A 22,578-nucleotide genomic window follows, 5' to 3' on the forward strand; every position below is an offset into this window, starting at 1 on the left:
GTGATCTACCAGCTCACCATGTGTTGACACGTTGTGAGCTTGTAGATGTGCTATAAAAAAAATAGCAAAGGGCTTCAGTGGTTAAATTAAATAATGTTCAGTTTATGTGTATTTTATTTTTTATTCGTTTGCTTTTTCATTGTATAATTAAAGTTAAATATTTTTGTATCTATCAAAAAGTTGCTTGTATGCATGTTGTGTATTTTTATTTATTTGTTTGCTTATAATTTAATGTGATATTTTTGGTAAAAAAAACACTTTTGTTAAAAGGTTAAAGCACTATATTCTGATTCAGTATTCATTGCTATAGAGTGTTTGTTCAACAACAGGGTTCCCCCATCTCTCCAACAGAAAATACATTTTCAGGTGGGTTGCACATTTTCAACCAATCGGGACAGAGTACCCATTTATCAACTTCAATTTGATATTGTTCCAATTTTGTCTGCCCATTTCTTTGTGTCATCACTTCCAATTCCACTTGTTTATCCTGCATGAGTTCTCTCTCCCGAGTTCTCTCTCCTGATTGGATACAATTGGTATCCCTGAAAATGCATTTTCTGTTTATTAAAGAGCCAGAGAGACAGGGAGACCCCTGTTACTGAACAAACACTATACCAATGATTACTATCAGAATATATAGTTATTTAACAATCTAATTGACTTCAAGATTTTGTACAAAATATCAGTCAAACATGGATGATCTGGTATTGGTCGGGCTCTAGTGCAGATATGGATGTTGCTAATCATGAACATGAAGACACTCAAGTACATTCAGAGTAGCACCTTTCATATTTCTGTGACATGAATAGTTTAAAAACAACAAATATAAAAAAAGATTAGAAAACACTTGATGAAACACTGTCACGCCCGTTACATTTTTACAATATAAATAGTTGCAACACAGGGCTTAAAACATGGGAATATTTTACAATTTTAAGGCATTTTTTTGTCTGCAAGGGAAATACAGCGTTTGGAAATCAACTCTTCATATATTGTCCATTTCATTTAGGTTCGGTTAACCAATCACTACGGTTGCTTGAGATTTGCATATCCCAGGCAACACCACCTTTCATTTGTCCCCGCAATTTCATTCAGTCCCTCACAAATCAGGGTACAAATCTTCTAGTTTATCATGATTTGCCTTATCTTGGTTCATTAGTGCTTTTCTTGGCATGGCACACTGTCGTCCTAGGCATCCATGCTTTCGGGGGGGAACTGCCCAGGTGAGGGGGGGGTGAGGGGGGGGTGAGAAGCATTCAGATGCCCCTAGGCTAGGGGCCACAGTCAGAATAAACCACAGCCCAGAGAATCAGTAGGGGTATCTGGAGATGGAGATGTAGATGATAAAGATGCTCTGGTAGTTGATCCTCCCCTGCACAGAGAGGGTGGTGGCCTGTACTTTAAGACGGGCCAGCCCCGGCCTGTCCAGGGGCTTCAGGGTGAAGATGATCCCCCTGCCCGCCTCGTCCCTGATTCCAAACATGTCTCCCTCCTGTTCCAGGATGGTGAAGTACGTACGTTCCTGCAGGACCCCCGACTCGGAGAAGGCCGACAGTCGCACCACGTTGTGAGTGGCCGGGATGCCCAGGGGGAGGGTCAGCAGCTTGTACTGCAGGATCAGAGAGCTGCCCGCGGCGCAGTCTAGAGAGCAGGGTCTGTAGCACGTCCTGTCACATGGTAGGAGGAGAGAAACTGTCATTATGTCATCATTTTAACAACAACGCAATAAATACACTTTAGCACTACAGTACTAAGGCAAGTTATTTTACAGTACTAGTAAGGCAAGTTATTTTACAGTACTAATAAGGCAAGTTATTTTACAGTACTAGTTATGGCAAGTTATTTTACAGTGCTAGTAAGGCAAGTTATTTTACAGTCCTAGTAAGGCAAGTTATTTTACAGTTCTACTAAGGCAATTTTTTTACAGTAATTTATTAGTACTGTATGTCTTGTACGCCATGTCAAAACATTTGTACTAAAACAAAATGGGTCTGAAACAAAAAAAAACTATACAAATAATTTACTAACAAAATTAAATTAATTGTATGTAACAATTTTCAATTTACAACTTCACCAAAATGTGAATGCTGTTCTTTGTTCTATATTATAAGTACAGTATATTTTGGGCTGGTCCTTTACCCTGGGCTTCCTCCTCTCTGGTAGGAGGCCGGGCAGGGTGTGTCCAGGCACTGGTACCCTCCCCGGGTGTTAAAGCACATCTGGTTGTGTCCACACTGGATACCTTGTACGGCGCACTCGTCTATGTCTGGAGGCAGAGGTTAGAATGTCTTTACTGTTAGCTGCGGTAATAAACAGGCAACATGATGCAGGATGTAGTTCATGTATAGCAAGTAATGTTCTTACCTTTACAACTCCTGCCGTTGGGTAAGAGCTGGTATCCGGAGGGACAGAGGCACTGAAAACTGCCAACGGTGTTTCGACATTCATGCTGGCATGGCTTCCTCAGCAGACACTCATCCACATCTGTATATGCAAGACAACAAGTTGAAGAGGTCAACAAAGTTGATGGAATGCAGATTTCTTTTTGGTTTGAGATTAGTTTTTTTATCATTTTTTATACAAAAAAAAAAACATGTATTTACAAATTTTTCTGAACACTTGTCTTTCCCCTCCTCCCACCCACAACCCTCTCCTCAACCCCATTACAGGACCCCACCCTTAATGCATCAAGACCACAACACTATCACAAGTAAGACGCGCGAACGCTGGAAGCGAACGCAGCTCGAAAATATTGTGTATTTACGGACTTGTAATCTGTGTTATTTCACCGTGATGGGGAGAGAACATTGACTGTGTGTGTGTGTGTGTGTGTGTGTGTGTGTGTGTGTGTGTGTGTGTGTGTGTGTGTGTGTGTGTGTGTGTGTGTGTGTGTGTGTGTGTGTGTGTGTGTGTGTGTGTGTTTTTTGCAGGCTGTTGTGCATTTTAATCAGAGCATTGTCTAAATTCCTGCACTCTGGCGCACTCTGGCGGCTGCATACAGGCAGTGCATGCACACAGAGAGAGAGAGACACACACACACAACCCGAGCACGGTTACATAGTAAGCTCCACTTGGTCTGAGGCGCGGCTTTATCATCATAAATAACAAAAAAAATAAAAAACATTTAAAACAAAGGGGGGCAATATTAACTAAGGTAGGATATTAGTAAATAGAGTCCAGAGGGAAGTACGCACATTCCAACAAAAACTTTTCAGGTGCTGAACAACAATACGTACATTGGAGGAAAGAAAGTAAAGTTCGCACACTGTAGCTCCCAGTAGATTTTTTTTTAAGTTAAACAACGTTTCGACCATTGTGGGTCTTCATCAGGTCTGTAGGATCTTAGCAAGGCAGAAAATGTGAGGGCACAATCTCTGGTAGAAAAGCAATTTTCTTTGTATCCAGGGAAAGTTCATGCCCAACCACAGTGGAAGCTGGGGTTCAATGGTGCCTCTGGCTTGGCCGGGCGCTCCAACAAACATTAGACCAAAAAGTACCAAAAGTAGAAAGTACTCGTTGTGCAGAATGTCCCATTTCACAAGTTCAAAATGTATAAAAATCTTTTGAAAATAGCAGATCTACAAGCTCACAATGCGTCGCATGGCGACGCATTGTGAGCTTGTAGATCGGCTATTTTCAAATGGCCGAAATATACTTAGGGCTGAAGTGGTTAATGTATGTTTTGTGATAATAAGTACAATATCTGTCTCTGAGTGGAGTAGAAGTGGGTGGAACGGAGAAGCATAGCATGTTCCTCTGCACATGTTATACCTAGTGAAACTCCTCTCTGTCGGGTGAAAAGAAGCGGCTGGCAACTCCATGTGTATTGGGGTCAAGGTAGTTGTCTACACCCTCCCCAAGACCAATAAGTAGGAGTTGCCAATGCCAGGGACTATACAAACATGGGGGGAATTGGCAATGACTGAAAGAAAATGGAGATCATGCATAAAATCGTTAATCCATAAAGTGAACGCCATATACTGTAAGTCGCATACCAAGAGGGTTGTAAATCCTATTTTATTAAATGGATCATTCCGGTCATTGATTATGATGGTTTAAGCCACCTTCAAAGTCATCGTAAAATATCCCTATAAACACACACCTGTGACCGCATTACATCAGTGTTACTGCATCAAACAAATTGTTTCAAAATGTCAGATTTTGTTGTGAATTTTGATTTACTGGGTGGGCTAAACCCGGATGCGTGGTGAAAACAGATGGACAGGATAGAGGAGGAAGACAAGGAGATAATAAAAAAAAGGAAAGGAGACATATTGATATTAATGAGAGATAAATTGAAGAGCTGGAAAAGTTAAGAAACAATGCTGGGACTGTTAAACAGACTATTGGTCCGTTCACTGTTTTCAGACTTACTCAGAAAGTTCTTTTTTTTCTCTACATTTTTATCCCACGATTCTGTAACCCATTTTTTCACCCAGTGCCAATTGCCCATGTAATCCTGGGAGCTACTCTCCCTCTGCCAGCCTAGGGACAGCCCAGAACTGAGCTCATGCCTCCTTCAATGCATGAGGAGCTAGCAAGCCGCTTCTTATCACCTGACAGGGGGGAGTGTCCCTGGTTTGGACGTACTGTAACGCGTGGAAGGAACACGTTATTCCAACCAGTTCCTTTCCCCTCCATCAGGTGCCCCGGCTGACCAGGGGGAGGCAGTGTAGAGACCAGGATTAGTGCATGTTTTTTGTGAGGGTTCCTACCCTAGGGGACACGGGGAGAACATGCCAACTCCACACAGAAAGGCTCTTTCGCCAACCCCACCTAGGGTATGGGCACTGATGGCGCGGAGGAGAGGACACGCCCCCAGCGCCCACAGCGGACCTTCTAGCTGTGAGGTGACCGTGCCCCCCCCTCCTACTCAGAAAGTTCTGACTATTGATTTTAAATCAATCACCAAAAAGGAACTAAACCAGACTAGCTTAATCAGACTCTGCTCTGCGTCGTGCCTAACAACGCCCCTTAGCCGTAAAACCACTGTAAAGTAAACCCCATTTCAGGTTATGTGAAGGTCTTGTGGAGCAACACAAAATACTGCAACAACGGAAGGTTCTATGCATGGGTAGCTTTAGGACCTTAGAAAAGACATGGACTTTTTTCTAAAATGTAGCTGATCCTTATTTACATACACCACATGGAGTTAAAATCTGGTACAAATTAAGCCAACATACGGTACCTTAGACCAATTTAGACGATGAACAACTTTGAATTGAATAATTATGGTGTCTTAAAAGTACTGAGAAAGAATGATCCTTCTATGGCATTTTGCGATATTTAGTCATTTGCATCTTCAGATCCTTTTCCAAATGGATTTCTTTAATAAAATTAAAGTTTCCATATTATGCGAGCTGAGGAAGGAGTATCGTGCCAATTACCCCTTTAAAACTTGGATTAAGCGCTAGAATAGTTTATTGGGCGATTGAGATGGAAAATGGGTGGAGCGTAGATGAAAAGAAACTCTGCTAGAATCTGTAGAAGTGAGAACGAGGAATGTTGAACCTTTGTGTGATTTGCTCAAAGGACATAACATTATAATCAGTGCACCGGCCTTTGATTTGAGGTAAACCCGTTTGCAGTCGAGGTATTGAAACCTTTATCTATGATAGAGGGTGTAAACATGTCATTACTCGCTATAGGGGGTTCAGGGGTGAGAAATCATTAAGTGAAAATGAACTGTGCCCAAATCTTTAAAGAATGTTTCACAACACAGATAATGGGGAGTTTCGAACAGAGCGGAGCATGTAATGAGGCCTGGCCACAAGACAAATTCTCTAATAACAACCATTCAGCGGTAGTAAAACCAGATGAGATCTTATTAGTCACCTAATAATAGTATTGGAAATTAGGTAAGGCTAAACCGCCGTTTTGGCTCAGTATGACTTCATGTTGTATTCTTTTTTTTGGTCTCTTTTGTTTATAATAGGAATGAAGATAACAAGAACAATTCCATTTCCAGTGGTGGAAAAAATATTCAAATGTTTTACTTAATTAAAAGTATCAATACTGCAATGTAGAAATCCTCCGTTACAAGTAAAAGTCCGGAATTCAAAATTTACTTGAGTAAAAGTACAAAAGTATTTGTATCAAAATGTACTTAAAGCACCAGAAGTAAAAGTACTCATTGTGCAGAATGTCTCATTTCACAAGTTTTAAAATGTATAAATATCTTTTGAAAATAGCAGATCTACAAGGTCACAATGCGTCGCATCGCGACGCTTTGTGGCCAAAATGTATATAGGGCTGAAGTGGGTAATGTATGTTTTGTAATGATAATCAAAATCTACAAATTAACTAGTAACTAAAGTTTTCAAATACTGAAAACAGAAAATTGGAAATACTCCAGTACAATAAAAAAATACCTCAATATTGTACTTGAGTACAATACTTGAGTAAATGTACTTAGTTACTTTATTTCTGAACGTCTTCCTCTAGATGTCCACTGTTTACCGATATGACTTATTTCACGTATCGGACATGACATAACCGATCCACTTTTTTTTTTTGTGTTTAATAAAATTTTAAGAAGCAGCTAAGTATGCACATTGTTTTAATTTATTATTTGTAGGTATTTTCTTTTGGTGATAGATCATAGTGTATTTGTTTTTTTTCTACTGTTATTGTACTTTAAAATATTCAGTAATAAATGTCTTTAATTGAAAGGTAATGCATTTTTTTTGGTATTTAAAGTTTTGCTCGGATATCGGCATATATATCGGATATCGAAAAATATCCTAATTGATATATCGGATCGGAATTGAAAAAACCTGTATCGGTGCATCTCTACAACATCCTCAGCTGTTAATTAGGAAGGGCAAAACAACCTGAGCTGGTGACGGATAACAAAATCTTACGGGGCACTTTTTGTAGACTCTAGCTAGCTAACTAACAGCTGTTTTCTCTGATAGTTTACGTCGTTTCCCAAGGCAACAGTTACAAAACCGGACGTTCACATGTTCAGGGCAGCTGTTATTGTTTACTGCCTGAAACCCATTGATAGTTGTCTCTGTGCTCATGTAACAGAGAGTGGTTCACTACCTCAGCCTGATGGCCTGAAAGTCTAATTAGGTCCCCTGACCTACAGGGAATTCCCTTCGGCTTAGTGGTTAAGATGTTGGCTTTCCACGCGGGAGACCCGGGTTCGAATCCCGGGCGTTACACTCACCCACACACGTGCCGTCCCTGCTGGTGTACCCCATGGGGCAGCTCTGTCTGGTGATGCGGGACGCCCCGTGGGTGCTGCGGGAGAGAATGGGTCTGCCCAGCGACGAGACGAGCTGCGGACGCAGCCTGGCTCTGACCCGGGTGCCGTTGGTGAAGGTCTGCCCTCTCTGTAAGCCGGCACACGAGCGCCCGTCTCCGAGCAGCACGGTGCCCGGCGGGCAAAGGCACCTGAAGCTGCCCGGCACGTTGCGACACTGGTGGGCACAGGGGTTCGGCGTCTGCTGGCACTCGTCAATATCTGAAAGGAAAGACAAAAACTCAATCTTCATATATTTTTGCGTGTTTGTATTGATTTGTAATATGACTGATGATGGTTTACAGCAGTGGTTCTCAACCAGTGGTCTGGGGACCACCAGTGGTCCTTGAGGGGGTTCCAGGTGGTCCCCAGCTAAATGATGGAGAGTTGGTAACCAAATGGACCCTACAGATCTTTAACTCTTGAGAGTGTAAAATGAAACCAAATGGACCCTTGCGGGTCCATTTGGTTTCATTTTACGCTCTCAAGAGTTAAATTATTGTTAAACATCTGCGTTGCATAATTAAGGAATTGTTAGAATTGTTATTTTGATCAACGTTGGCCTGTTATCTCTCCTAATGGTACCACAATCAATACAGCACGGAATTGTGGACAAAATCGTATCCAATGATAACAAAAAATATAAAGTCTTGGGTCTGAGAGTCTAAATCTCATCAAACGGTGGTCCGTGGCTCAAATGCCGAATAAATAATGGACCTTGATATGAAAAGGGTTGAAAACCACTGGTTTACAGTATTATCAGACAAATTGTAATGTCTTACCTAGACATGGGAGTCCTACTCCCTGGGAACGGTACCCTCTTGGACACACACAACCATAACCTCCAACGGTGTTCTGACATATCTGAGTGTAGCGGCACATGTGACTTCCATCCTGGCACTCGTCAATATCTAAAAAAAAAACAAAAAACAGTAATATTTAATTTGTACTAAACATGATGTTCAAAATACTGTTTACTAGTGATGCGTGGGTCAGGTTTTTTCATAACCCGCCACGGGGCCCACCTGCCCCAACCCGTCCTGCAAAACAATATGTAAATCAACGACCCGGCCCGTCCCGCAACCCACAAAAACTAAAAGTAGCCTACCGACCGGCTTTGAAAACACACTAGCAACGTCAAGTCCGTCCATTCAATCGCTTTCGAGCGCGAGAGAGAGAGAGAGAGAGAGAGAGAGAGAGAGAGAGAGAGAGAGAGAGAGAGAAGGAGGGGGTTGTAGGGAGAGATTTTATTCCTATTTATATTCAATATTTGTTCCACTCTTGCTTTGGCAATGTAAACGTATGTTTTCTCATGCCAATAAAGCTCCTTTGAATTAAAATTGAATTGAGAGAGAGAGGGGGGGGGTGGTAGAGAGAGAGTGTGGGGCCGTTTTTCCAACAATTAGATTGACATTGAGGCAGCTGTGCATAATTGATCAAATAAGCAACACATTGAACACAAGCTCATGATTCCAGGAGGAGAGAGACGGGAAAGGAGGAGATAGGGAGAGAGAGAGAGAGAAAACAGGAGAAGGTGCCAGAATGCTTTTTCTTTTATTTATTTATTTTTTTGTGTGTCACTGACTGCAGACCCGCTCCGCTCACCCCGCAATAATTGTGTCTGAAATCTTGACCGCCCGACCCACGGTTCAACCCGCGGGACCTCCGGGCAACGGTCGGCCCGTGCATCACTACTGTTTACCTTTTTTACAATATGGCCTGAGGGTTTGTCGGTATGTATTGCATAATCACAAAAGTAGACAATTACAATCATAGGTAATGTGTGCATGACGTCACAAAACAGAACCACCTCCACCTCCAGCCATAAACAACCGCAGAATGAACAATCTGCACAACCAGCAAATGCCCGGGCCAAGTGAAAATGAACCTTATGAAGAGTGTGAAAGTTGGATCGAAGTTTAAAATCTATGCTTGTTAAAAGAAAATGTTTCCAGTGAAGTATTTATAGAGATCAATTTGGCATAGACCCCCCCCCCCCCCCCACTACACTAAGACATGCACGCAAGCAGCCAGCGTGTAGAGAATGGCTTTGCCAATGAACACTGCATTGTGATTTGTGTGGCTTTGTCCACAATTTGCAGACATAGTGACTTATCAATTGCTAAAGTTTGGAAAGGGAGGCCACACTGTTATCATTTTTACGCTCTTATACCTGTATAATGGGATGCAGCAATACAGATTCTTGACTCTTGTTACAGAGCATTTATACTTACTTTACTAGACAGCACAGTGACGAATGACTGCAAATAATAGAATGTGGAGATCACATGCCAAGACAGATTGTGGACTGGATTGATGTCATATAATGCTGTGCATGAACACACTAACAACGTCAACTACCAGGACCCACCACTATGATCTTTAACCCATTAAGACCGGGAACGCATCTCTGTCATTCTAGATTTCCTTGACTATTTTTGAGAAATCGTGAAAATGTGTGCAAATCTTTGAATATATATGTTTTAAAGCAAACATTTGTAAAAATATTTTGTTCCAGGGACCTCCAGAAGTAAAGATTTGAGTTAAGAATCTTCGCTTTAAAAAAACATACATTCAAAGATTTGCCCACATTTTCACGATTTTTCAAAAACAGCAGATCTACAAGCTCATAGCACGGCACTCACGATGAGCGTGTATATCTGCTATTTTTGAATAGCCAAAAATGACAGAGATGCGTTCCCGGATTGAATGTGTTAAGAGAAAGATAATGGTGTATAAATAGCCTCTTACAAAAGGAGGTAGTGTCTGGACACTGGTATAATGCTGAAAAAGCGTCGCTCCGCTGCATGTTATTGCATCGTCAACGATCAATTTTCGATCAATCACATCTTCATCAGTACATAATATGATAATAGCCTCTTACCCATGCAGGCCCCATTCTCCGCTTTGGTCATGCCAACAGGGCAGCTGTCGAAACACTGGTATCCTCCCTCTGTGTTGCGGCACTGCTGATGAGCTGGGCACACGTTTCTCATGCACTCGTTGATGTCTGAAATAACATTACATTACCTTATTACAATCATTGCAATAAGAGTTGTCATCCATTATACCTTTGGCCAGTGCAACAGGCTGCTGTCTAATTATGTAGCCATATGGACTCAGACCTGAATTTCAACAGCCACATGCATTAATTCATTATACGCATCTGTGTGTCATTTTTAGATTCCTTTGGCTATTCAAAAATACCGAGTGCCGCGCTATGAGCTTGTAGATCTGCTATATATTTTTTAAATCTTGAAAATGTGTGCAAATCGTTGAATATATATATTTTTAAGCGAACATTTGTAACTCAAATCTTTGCTTCTGGGGGGTCCCTGGAACAAAATATGTTGAGATGGGGGTCCGCGGCAAAATACATATCATTTGGGGGGTCCTTGACATGAAAAAGTATGAGAACCACTGACATTATTATAGCAACATACGTTTAAAAAAAAAAAAACTTTTAGGATTTAGAAGACATTTGTAGAATTTAAAAATGTATATATATATATTCAAAGATTTGCAAAAAAATCATGATTTTTCTAAAATAGCAGATATACAAGCTCATAGCGTGGCATCCTAGCCAAAGAAATCAAAAAATGACCCGTTCCCGGTCTTAATGGGTTAAGACAATTACATGGATTAAAGAACTTATGTCTAAGCAGGATTTGGGGAAAAAAAAACGTTTCCATGCATTTATCTTCAGTAGACTCGACTAGACCTGTAAAGACTGTTTACAGGTCTGCTTAAAAAATCCAATGCTGCTGCTTGAGTCTGTACGAATACCAAGAATCATCTCACGCCAGTTCTCAGATCGTTACAGTGGCTGGTGCTGGCTTCCTGTTTGTAGAAAATAATTTATGGCAAAATACTACTGTTGGTTTATAAAGCATTTAACGGATTAGGGCCAAAATTCATTTTCTGATCTTCTGCAACTTTATGAACCATCCAGACTTATCAGGTCGTCTGGGACAGGTCTGCTTTCTGCCCCCCAGGGTCAAAACTCAGCACGGAGAAACGGCATTCCGTTTTTAAGCACCACGTATCTGGAACAAGCTCCCAGAAAACTGCAGGTCTGCTACAGCTCTCAGTTCTTCTAAATGGAAGACCTTTCTGCTTGCCGCTGCATTTTACTGGGGTTTTGAGACATTTCTGGGGCTGCAATGTCATTTTACTGTCATGGTATTATCTGTTTTAGTTTAGTCTTATTTTCTGTTCTCTTAAGTCTTTAATAATATTAATATTAATAATATAATTGTGTGTTTATTTTTGCACTGCTCTTAATGTTTCGTGTAAAGCACATTGAATTTGATGTTACTTTTTTTTTTAAACTTTTCTTTTGTGCTACAAAATGAACTTGTCTTGCCTTGCCTGACTTGAACTGCCTAAAAATAATATATGTAATTACATATATATTTATTTTATCTTTTGAAGGGAGAGGGGGGGTCACTTTCTTGACATTTCCATGGCTGAAGTCCATCAGCACCTCTTTGTTAAGACACATTTTCATCTCAGAATGAACTGAATTGAGTCTCAGCCAGGTTTCAACATCTAAACGACTGCACTTTCTGTTTAGTATGCCTTGACAGGCTCATATATGAACACCCCAGGTCAGCCCTGAACCCTGTGTGTGTGTGTGTGTGTGTGTGTGTGTGTGTGTGTGTGTGTGTGTGTGTGTGTGTGTGTGTGTGTGTGTGTGTGTGTGTGTGTGTGTGTGTGTGTGTGAGGAGGGGGTGAATCCACCCAAAATCCAAAACCAAAATGTCCATGCCTTTTCCAGATGTTTTCAGACTCCTGTTTATGATCCGTAGGAGGAGGAGCCCTGCTGAGCTTGTTGAATGACCACTATATTATTGTTATTATTATTATTATTATTATTATTATTATTATTATTATGGTACGCACTATCAGATTTTTATCATCTTAATGTACCATCTTTATCTGTACCAGTGGTGGAGTACATTGACTTACGTACTGTACTAAAGTACAATTTTGAGGTATTTGTTTTGTACTTTACTTGAGTAATTCCAATTACTAAAACTCTTACTTCTACTCCACTACATCTCAGGGCAAACATTGTACTTTTACTCCACTACAATTATTTTTACAACTTTAATTACTAGTTACTTAGTAGATTTTGATTATTATTACAAAACCTACATTAACCACTTCCTACATACATTTTGGCCATTTTAAAATAGCCGATCTACAAGCTCACAATGTGTCGCGATACGACGCATTGTGAGCTTGTAGATCTGCCATTTTCAAAAGAGGTGTAGCCTATACATGTGAAAACCTGAAATGGGACATTCTGCATAATGAGTACTATTACTTTTGGTACTTTAAGTACATTTTGATACCAATACTTTTGTACTTTTACTCAAGTACATTTTGAAAATCCAGACTTTTACTTGTAACGGAGTACTTCTACATTGCCGTATTGATACTTTTACTTAAAGGCATACTAGGTAACGTTTTCAACAAAACTAAAGTTAAATTGTATATCTTTTGTGAGTGGCAAAAGTTTCACAACACCCACTCCATGAATTTCACCCCCGGAAGCCTTTTATTTATATATTTTATATTGAACGTGGACTGGGGGGACTTTCCCGGGGAAATGACGTCATCTGGCCGGAAAACGGAGGTGGAAATGCACTGGTTTCCTGTTTGGCCAGGAACTACCGCAACGGTTTCCTGTTTGGCCAGGAACTATCGCGCTAATAACAAAAAGGAACCTCACGCTGATTTTAAGAGAATGTAGGATTAGAAGATCGAAAAAGAACAGAAAAAGAAAGCACAGCTCATGGTAACTAATGCTCCACTGGCTAAGAGAAACGATCCGTAGATAGTATAAAACAATTAAAAGATCGCTTTTTGAAACGCTTCCGGCTTCCGGTGAAAACGAATGGAATTCTGGGTAATCGAGGACTATGGAAATTGGATGCAGTGACGGTAGTGACCAGCAGAGGTTGCTAAAAATCGTTAGTTGTGAATTTGCATTGTACAACTTTAAGTAAAACATCTTAAGTACTTTTTCCAGCACTGATCTGTACTGTATTTGTCTACTGTGTTCGATTGACATAGCAGCCTGCAAGCAAAATGTCCTATTGGGCCAATAAAGGTAATGTAAATAACAAACTAACCCAGGCAGCGGTGTCCAGAGAGCTGGTACCCAGGGTGACACACACAGCGGTAGGACCCCAGGGTGTTGAGACATTGATGCTGACAGGGGGAGACAGAAGACTCCTGGCACTCATCCACATCTGAAAGAGACATTACTTACAGATCAGGTTTGGCAGATCTTCAAGAGGCCATTGAATTTCTCTACATACAGTATACTATATATAAAGTAATGACGAACGCATCTGTGTTATTCTAGATTTTAGCTATAACCATTATTTTGTACTTTGGCTATTAAAAAATAGCAGATCTACGAGCTTGTAGATCTGCTATTTTTGAAAAATCATGAAAATTTGTGCAAATCTTTGAATATATTATATTTAAAGCAAACATTTGTAACTCAAATCTTTGCCCTGGAACAACATATTTTGAGACCAAATACATATCATTTTGGGGGTCCTTGACATGAAAAACTTTGAGAACCACTGATATAGCAACATCACACAAAAAGACAGATGAAGACATTTTGTAGATGAGTTTTAGTCTTAATGAGTTAACGGTGATTAACAGTCTTTACCTTCACAGCTGGTCCCCATGGTGCTTGGTTTAAATCCTGGGCCACACTTGGCCTGGCAGCGATACGTCCCCACTGTGTTGACACACTGCTGGTTGTAGTGGCACATGTGGGAACCCTGGGCACACTCATCGATATCTGTACATACATGATAATGCAGGTCAGTGGTGGTACAAGTAGGCTACTCAAATGTTTGACTTAAGTAAAAGTATCAATACTGCAATGCATAAATACGCTGTTAGGGCGTGGTCCCATCGCACTTTTTTATTTTACCTATGGGGCGGAATCTGCCAATGCTTTGTCAATGCAAATGCATGGATTCGAGTGAAAAATGTGCAAGAATCCATGAATCCCCGCATTTGCATCGACAAAGCATTGGCAGATTCCGCCCCATAGTTAAAATATAAGTGCGATGGGACCGCGCCCTTACAAGTAAAAGTCCGGTAATCAAAATGTACTTGAGTAAAAGTACAAAAGCATTGGCATCGAAATATACTCAAACTACCAAAAATTTAAAAGTACTCGTTATGCAGAATGTCCCGTTTCACAAGTTATCATTAGGTCTAAAATGTATTAAAATGTTTTGAAAATAGCAGATCTACAAGCTCACAACGCGTCGCGATGAGCTTGTAGATCGGCTATTTTCAAATAGGGCTGGAGTGGTAAATAATCAAATCTACAAAGTAACTAGTAACTAAAGTTTTCGAATAATTGTAGTGGAGTAAAAGTACAAAAGTATTGAAATTTGAAAATACTCCAAAAGTAAAAGTACTTAAAGTTTTTACTTAAGTAAATGTACTTAGTTACTTTACACCACTGATACAGGTCAAATACGGACATTACACCATTCACATCTTTTGTAGAGAGTTTTGAGTTAGAGGGGATGAAAACGATTGAGGTCATGGGGAAATAAGAGATCCATTTGAAAGTGAGCCTACGCCTAGCTCTGGTATCATTTATTTTATTCTAATCTGCACTGTCCCCGCCAACTAAAATAAACTACTGATATAATCATTTTACCTCCCCTTACTTCTTAAATTCCTTTTGTTTTTACAGCGTGGCTGCCGAGCCATAGAAGAGATTTTCTGTCAGTCCGTAAGTCTGTGAGTCAGGGGATAACCTTACAAACTGTTGGACTGATTCAGCACTAGATTCATTTAACTTTTTAAACTTGAATGTTACTGACCAAATCATCATGACATCACCACATTACATCAGCACAACCAAAAGAACAGTGGACACTTTAGAACAGTGGTTCTCAACCTTTTCAGGCCGCGACCCCTCAAAATAATCCCCCCCACCCTGACAAGCACTTGGAATTGTAGGAGTCGAGGTATGACTCGGTTCCACAGATAAATATTGTGAAAATAGCCTAAAAAAAACGTCTCAAGTGAGCTTGTAGATCAGCTATTTTTTAAATGTTTTCCTCTTTCTTATATTATTTGAAAACTTGGCCAATGTTTGACTAGTTTTTATAGTGTAGTTTGTTGATTACTTTCGATGCAGTAATGGTCTTTTTTTCCCCTTTTGAGGTATTAAAAGTCCTTAAATTGCCACTTCACTGTCATCTAGGGGACCCCCCCCAAAAAAGCATGCGGGGACCCCCCTGGGGGTCCTGACCAACAGGTTGAGAACCACTGCTTTAGACCGTTAGAAATATATTATTTTGTTCTAAACATCCCTAGGTTGGCAAACTAGACATACTGTAGCTAATGTACTGGACACTTCATTTTATATTGCGAAAATGTCCATAGAGATTCTACCCTGGAAATATGCGTTTGTTTACAAACATTCAAACATGCCGAGGTCAATACTGGAAGTCAAAGGCGTGTCGAATCAGGCTGAAAACCAAATATGGAGACATAACTGACGTAACGTCAGCACTGGCGTCCAAGATCCACATGGAAGCCATGCTGTTTTTGGACCCCTGTCTTGTTTTTCTTTGTTCTTTTATTGGCCAATGAAACGCTGATGTATGCATGTAAATGCACTGCATTTATATGTGTAGTTGTGTACACAAATCTATGTACAGTATATATTATGTAAGTAGAACACAACTTCTTAAAAAGGATCACACTGACTGTAGTACACTGTATGTGTAATATTTACATTTTCATACAAAAAAAAAGGTTGTCTGACCTTGACAGGTGTTGGATTCAGTGGAGATGGTGAAGCCAGAAGGACAGGCGCAGGAGAAACCCCCCATGATGTTATTACAGGAGTGAGAGCAGGGAGACTGGAGATCACACTCGTCCTCATCTGGAGACCAGGACACATTTCATTATCTAATGGCCCACTTTAGGGCTGTCACCGTCATGACATTGTACTTGACGACTGATTGTCACACAAATAATTGCGTTTGGAACATACGAGTACAAAGTGCATTTGCGTTTGGCTTTTAGGCTTTGAACACCGAAATTGCACGGGGCAGATAATGACAAATAACTTAAATATACAGAGATGATCGGGGCCTCCTCACTGGCAGGTGAATCAGTAGTACATTGGTTACATTGGTTCTCAAAAAATACCAGATATACAAGCTCATAGCGCGGCACCTATGAGCTTGTAGATCTGCTATTTTTCAAAGATCTTGAACATTAGTGAACATTTTTAACACAAATCTTTGCTTCTGGGGGTCCCTGGCACAACATATTTTCAGATGGGGGTCCGAGGCCAAATGTTGATCAATTTTGGGGTCCTTGACGTGAAAAAGTTTGAGAACCACTGCAGCAGTAGTAGATACAACAGCGGTAACAACACAGAAATGTGTGTGGGGAGGAATCAATTGCTAGAACGACTAAATTGGGGAGAAAAAGGGGTAATAAGCATTGCGATGCGACACGTTGTGAGCTTGTAGATCTGCTATTTCCGCTAACGATTATGCAATATAATTGTGATCATCTAAATTTGCGATCAGACAATTATGCTAATCGTGACAGGCCTAGTCCCACTTCCTGAAACCAAAGTCCCACTGTGGCCATGAAGCCTCGATTCTAAAACCATCTCATAGATTCATGTTTTTACATGTTAAAGCTGTCGCCTATTATCTATAAGAAACAGGAGGTGGAAAATAAACATACCAGCACAGTAGGAGGCAGTGTCCAGGAAGAAGCCTTGAGGACATGTCTCTCCATCGCCCTCTGGAGGAAAAGAACGCCATTAGCGTGAACAGTTATCAGTGGTGGAACTAAAATGTTTTACTTAAGTAAAAGTATCAATTCTGCAATGTAGAAATAAGTTAGTAGTAATATAATATAATAATAATAGTAGTTAAAAGCTACATTTACTTGTGCTAAGTGCAAAAGCATTGGTATCAAAATGTTTTGTAATAATAATCAAAATCTACAAAATAACAAGAAAGTTGTCAAATAATTGTAGTGGAGTAAAAGTATAATATTGGTAAAAGTACAGAAAATTGGACATACTCAATTAAAGTAAACAATACCTCAGAACTTGAGTAAATGTACCTAGTTACTTTGTATTACTAGCTAAACGTACAAATTAGATCATTTGGGCCCACAAACCTGGTATGAGCAAGTTGGCAGTGATCTGGAAGTCCAGAGTGAGCGTGAACATGCTGTAGACGCTGTTGAGCCCAGAGACTCTGAGCAGCTGCAGGAGGGGCCCCTGGCGTTCCTCCTGGCCCTCGTAGATGATGGTGTGGTTACAGCGCAGCACCATGGGGGCCCCTCTCTCTCTCTGGTGGGTCTGAGAGGACCAGGAGTACAGCTGGCCCGGACCCGTCTGCACGTACGACTCATCGTACTCCTTATACAGGAGAGGAGAGAGTGGTCCCAACATGTTATTACAGAAACCTGAGCAAATTACAGGTATCTGATGAAGACATTCATCAGAAGGCAGCGGTGGAAAAAGTATTTACATTTTTTTAAAGGCCTGAGTCCGATTCTTAAAAAGTTTTCTAAATCCTAACAGATTTTTGAAAAAGATATAAAAAATATTTGTTCACGATTTTTCAAAAATAGCAGATCTACAAGCTCGTAGCGCGGCACTCGGTGCCGCGCTACGAGCTTGTAGATCTGCTATTTTTGAATAGCCAAAGAAATCTAAAGTGACACAGATGCGTTCCAGGTATTAATGGGTTAAGTAAAAGCATGAATACTGTAATGTAGAAATACCTGAAAAAGTAAAAAAGTCCGGAATTCAAAATGTACTTGATTAAAAGTACTGAAGTATTGGTATTGAAATATACTTAAAGTACAAAAGTAAAAGCACTCATTGTGCAGAATGTCCCATTTCACAAGTTTTCAAATGTATACAAATCTTTTGAAAATAGCAGATCTACAAGCTCACAATGCGTTGTGAACAGAGCACAGGTAATGAACAAAATTTGGTGAACTTACTTGGAGACTCAGATGAGAGTTGGTTAACGACGGTGGGACAAATCCATTGATTACGATGTCGATGAGCAAAACTCCCTCAGGATCCACCCCTCTGGCCACATGGGTCAGACGAAGGACCTCCCCTGGTTGAACATGAAAGAATTTGATCTGATAAGTCATCAGTACTTTACAAGTGGACAATAAAACTTTGCATGAACATACACATAGAAGTGACGGTGAACAGTGCCACCTCCTGGTTATTCTGTGAACTACAGAAGTGGGTCATCTGGATGGGTTCAAACATGCATAATGGTATCCAACCTGTATTTGTCCTGATTTTATTCCTGTTAACCAGGACAGTGAGTAGAATAACTTATGTAGGTCTGTAGTGCTGTGCTCACCAGTCTCAAATTCCAGCTGAGACTCCTGTCTGAAGAGGCCCTGGGTGACAGAATAACCATTCCTGGTGGCTTCATTCTGCAGCGCGGTGGTCCAGTAGATGGGAGCAAACACTGACACCAAACACCGCATCAAGGGACCTGGAACACACAACAGCATCAGAGATGCATGCCTCTTGTAAACACCATTGAAATATACCTGTAGAGTTGCATTGTTATAAATGTCTTGATTCAATATTTAATCACTTAAAGCTGCACTACGTAACTTTCCTCTTCTACCTTGGATTTGACCCAGGTTTCCTGTGCAAGTGCTGACATTCTTTAGCTAATAGAGCCGGCCTGCTTGTTCAGGGGATAAATTGAATCTTGACCATTAGGTAAAAATGTGTGTCAGATCCTGTGTCCAGGTGAGACATTACTCTAGAATTAACAAACTCAACCATACAGATTGGACAAAATTACATTGTATCACCCTGGCATCTCTATTTCGGGCATATCATTATGGGTGACAATTTTCAGAATTAAAAAAAAAAAACAAGCTCACAATGCATCGAAATATAGATCAGCTATTTTTGAACATTTTGAATAGTGTTTGTTTAAGATGCTAAGCCCCATTTTGAAAATAGGGAAAATAGCTGATCTGCAATAAATCTACAATAGATTGCAATAATATATCAGATTTATATAGGGCTTTTCTAGGTACTCAAAGACACTGTGGATCAGCTATTTTACAAAATGTATGAATAGGGCTTAAGTGCTCACAAGGTGTGAGCTTGTAGATCAGCTATTTTGGGATATTTTTTGAAATCCGTCCGTCCGTCCGTCCGTCCGTCCGTCCGTCCGTCCGTCCGTCCGTCCGTCCGTCCGTGTGTGTGTGTGTGTGTGTGTGTCCTGTCCTTCCGTTAGCAGCTAATCTCCGGTACCGTTAGCCCGGTCGCTGCGAAACTATGCAAACACACTCCCTTGATGCCAATTCAGAACCTCTGCCCCAACTTTTTCCCATGGGCCTGTTATAGCGCCACCAGGAGGCCGATTTGTGCAAAACTTATTTTTTGACATTACGCCTACAGATTTTATCCGTCATGCAACGTCATGCAAATCGTTATACATGATCTCTATAGTCATGTGATCAAGATGGATCTGTTAGATTTTTTATATTCCATCCTCATTGGCTAACACTGACATCTAAAGTTTGCAGGAGTGGCCCGTTTTCAACAAAATGGCGCAAATCATGAACGCAGTGTCTGGTTGAAAAACTAATGCCACCCTTCTAACATTGCTCTATTATAGCGCCACCAGGAGGCCAATTTTTGCAACACTTTTCTTTTTTATATTACTCCTACAAATGTTGTCCAAAAATCGGTACACATTATATCTAGAGTCAAGTGAGCAAGATGGTTCCGTCCGCTTTTTTATATCCCATCCTGATTGGCCAATTCCAAACATTGCTGGCCCACAATAACCTTCCTGACCTGGCGGAGACCTGTGCTCCGAGGAGCACTTTTTCTAGTTTTTGCCAGACCCAGGGGGTCGGGCCTACATGAGGCTTTGTCGGTCCCCTTTTGCTATCGTTTTCGTCCATATATGGACGAAAACGTTTTCTTACATGTCCCTCTTTTTGATTGGTCAAGCTTAGCGTGACGTAGTTTAGAAACCATTCAGATTTCCGGCCATTCAGATTTCAACCACTAGGGGTCTGGCAGTACCAGGTCCCCTGGTTCCCTTGTTGTATGAATGTAAACCCAGCATAAAACCTCTATATGGCTTTACTCACCAACAGCAGGAGGGATGTTGTCCAGGTGAGCCGTCATACTACTGGTACCTTCTTCCACATCGTTGGTAATGTTGGCCTCCAGGAAGGACACGCCAAACTCCCTGTCGTTCACCTTGCCTATCAGACTGCCTCTGGCCCTACGCGGAGCCTCACCTTAGACCACACAGCAAAAACACTGTTCAGTATATCTATTACTCTTTGAACTGGTGCATGAAAAGAAAACATGTTGTCTGCAACTATGTGTAAAACCTCATATCCTGGTGATGAGAATCTCAATTGTGATACTGTAGGTGACATTGTTAGCCAAGACGTATTTTTTTCTCTGTGTAAATTCAGTTTCCATGGTAATACGGGGATTATTCTCAGAAATACCTTATCTTGACTTTGATCTCAACACTGGAACATGAGTTAGTAGCAGTAATACTATGTGCATGTGCGATGCGATGCATCAGTGTGGTCTAGCCGACAGAGAAGTGGTCTATGTGACAGAGGAAGCGCATAGACTTCTTCCTACCTGGGCAGAGACCAGCCTGACATGACCTAGAGTCAATACTAGGGCCATCACAAGACCTTCCCCCATTGGCTGGCTCCGGGTTGTTGCATAATCTGATTCGCTCCTGGAAACCTCGACCGCAGGTACCGCTGCACGGACCCCACTCCTCCCAGTTAGAGTAACCTCCATTGACTGTGTCATAAGAGAGAGAGAGAGAGATTGATTAACCACTTAAGCGTTGACGTGTTGCGAGTTTGTAGGCCTGCTATTTTAAAATAGCATTGCAAATTACACATCAACCGCATACACATTATGAAGGTGTTGTGTGTTTCCAGTTCAAATCTGCTGCTGTGCCAACCAAATGAAGCTATGGGATTGATTGATTGATTGATTGATTGATTGATTGATTGATTGATTGATTGAATACTTAACCGTTTGCAAAAGAACATCTGTGGGTTAGAGGTTTGATTACAAAATTCAAAAATGTTAGCGACTGAACAATGAGCATTAGCTCTTATATGTATTTATTTTTCAAAAACATATATGTTTGTGCCATGAAATCCTTGAATCATTTACGAAACATCTTTTATCATTGAACATGTTTCATTGAACGTTCATGCATTCATCTCTCACTCACTCTGGACTTTGAGGGTGATGGTCCTCTCAGCGACCCCCGCCTCACTCTCAGCCACACATTGGTACTCCCCTGCATCTCCAGCCTGGGGACAGAGGAATGACACTGCTGAATTAGTGAAAAGCACTCATTGGTGTCGGACAGAAACCTTGTATCTCCATATTATGCCCCCCCCCCCCCCCCCGCATAAATGAATGGCCTATTTTATACTTTTTTGTATAACTGTGTTATGCAGAAGCATCACGATGCGTTAATGTCACGTAACAGAAACCTGCCGTTGGAGGGAAGAAATGTCTGACGTTTGTGACATTTTTTGCACTCGTTAACATTACGTTTGTGATGTCCCACCACTCACCCACAAGCCAACTTTAAATATAAAAGGTGAAAAGTATTAACGAGAACTTGTGACTAAATGATAACTACATTGGATTTATTGGAACGCAAGGTTTTGGACGTACAAGGTTTCCGACCGACAGCGACAACAGGCTTGTGCACCCACCGATTGCTTAATGCATGCACTCACACACACACACACACACACACACACACACACACACTCACACACACACAAAACTTTGGCATTTTCCATCCGGCAATTGAGGTTTCATTCCATTAACCCATTCAAAACGTATGTCGCTATAATCAGTGGCTCTCAAACTTTTTTCATGTCAAGGGTTCTAAGATGATATTATGTATTTGGCTGCGGACCCCCATCTCAATTAATTTTGTTCCAGGGACCCCCAGAAGCAAAGATTTAATAAATATTAAAAAATATATATATTCAAAGATTTGAAAAAAAAATGTTGATCTACAAAAAATGTTGATCTACAAGCTCATAGCACGGCTCATAGCACGGCACTCTGTACCACACTATGAGCTTGTATATCTGCTATTTAAAGTGGTTACACAGATGCGTTCCCGGTTTTAATGGGTTAAGATTGTTTGCGATAACAGTGATTATACAGTGTATGTGGGAAAATGTCACACTGTCTGAGA

The 22,578-nt window shown here is 40.8% G+C and overlaps 1 protein-coding gene across 1 annotated transcript in view; it reads right to left on the minus strand.

Annotated features, from left to right (window-relative positions):
• Window positions 1-652: 652 nt before the first annotated feature.
• Window positions 653-22,578, minus strand: part of hmcn2 (hemicentin 2) — a gene marked incomplete at its 5' end in the record, with an annotated part of 103,223 nt that continues 81,297 nt past the window's right edge. Inside the window, 16 exons of the mRNA XM_080433596.1 lie at window positions 653-1,667; window positions 2,140-2,266; window positions 2,365-2,484; window positions 7,175-7,471; window positions 8,032-8,160; window positions 10,134-10,259; window positions 13,393-13,512; window positions 13,947-14,081; window positions 16,083-16,202; window positions 17,024-17,083; window positions 17,468-17,711; window positions 18,305-18,426; window positions 18,685-18,822; window positions 20,456-20,608; window positions 20,970-21,140; window positions 21,586-21,667. Coding sequence (XP_080289722.1) covers window positions 1,310-1,667; window positions 2,140-2,266; window positions 2,365-2,484; window positions 7,175-7,471; window positions 8,032-8,160; window positions 10,134-10,259; window positions 13,393-13,512; window positions 13,947-14,081; window positions 16,083-16,202; window positions 17,024-17,083; window positions 17,468-17,711; window positions 18,305-18,426; window positions 18,685-18,822; window positions 20,456-20,608; window positions 20,970-21,140; window positions 21,586-21,667 — 2,502 coding nt within the window. The 3' untranslated portion in view covers window positions 653-1,309. The remainder of the gene's footprint in view (window positions 1,668-2,139; window positions 2,267-2,364; window positions 2,485-7,174; window positions 7,472-8,031; window positions 8,161-10,133; window positions 10,260-13,392; window positions 13,513-13,946; window positions 14,082-16,082; window positions 16,203-17,023; window positions 17,084-17,467; window positions 17,712-18,304; window positions 18,427-18,684; window positions 18,823-20,455; window positions 20,609-20,969; window positions 21,141-21,585; window positions 21,668-22,578) is intronic.

Source organism: Gymnoscopelus braueri (genome assembly GCF_963280865.1).
Source record: "Gymnoscopelus braueri genome assembly, chromosome: 7".
Taxonomy (NCBI): Eukaryota; Metazoa; Chordata; class Actinopteri; order Myctophiformes; family Myctophidae; genus Gymnoscopelus; species Gymnoscopelus braueri.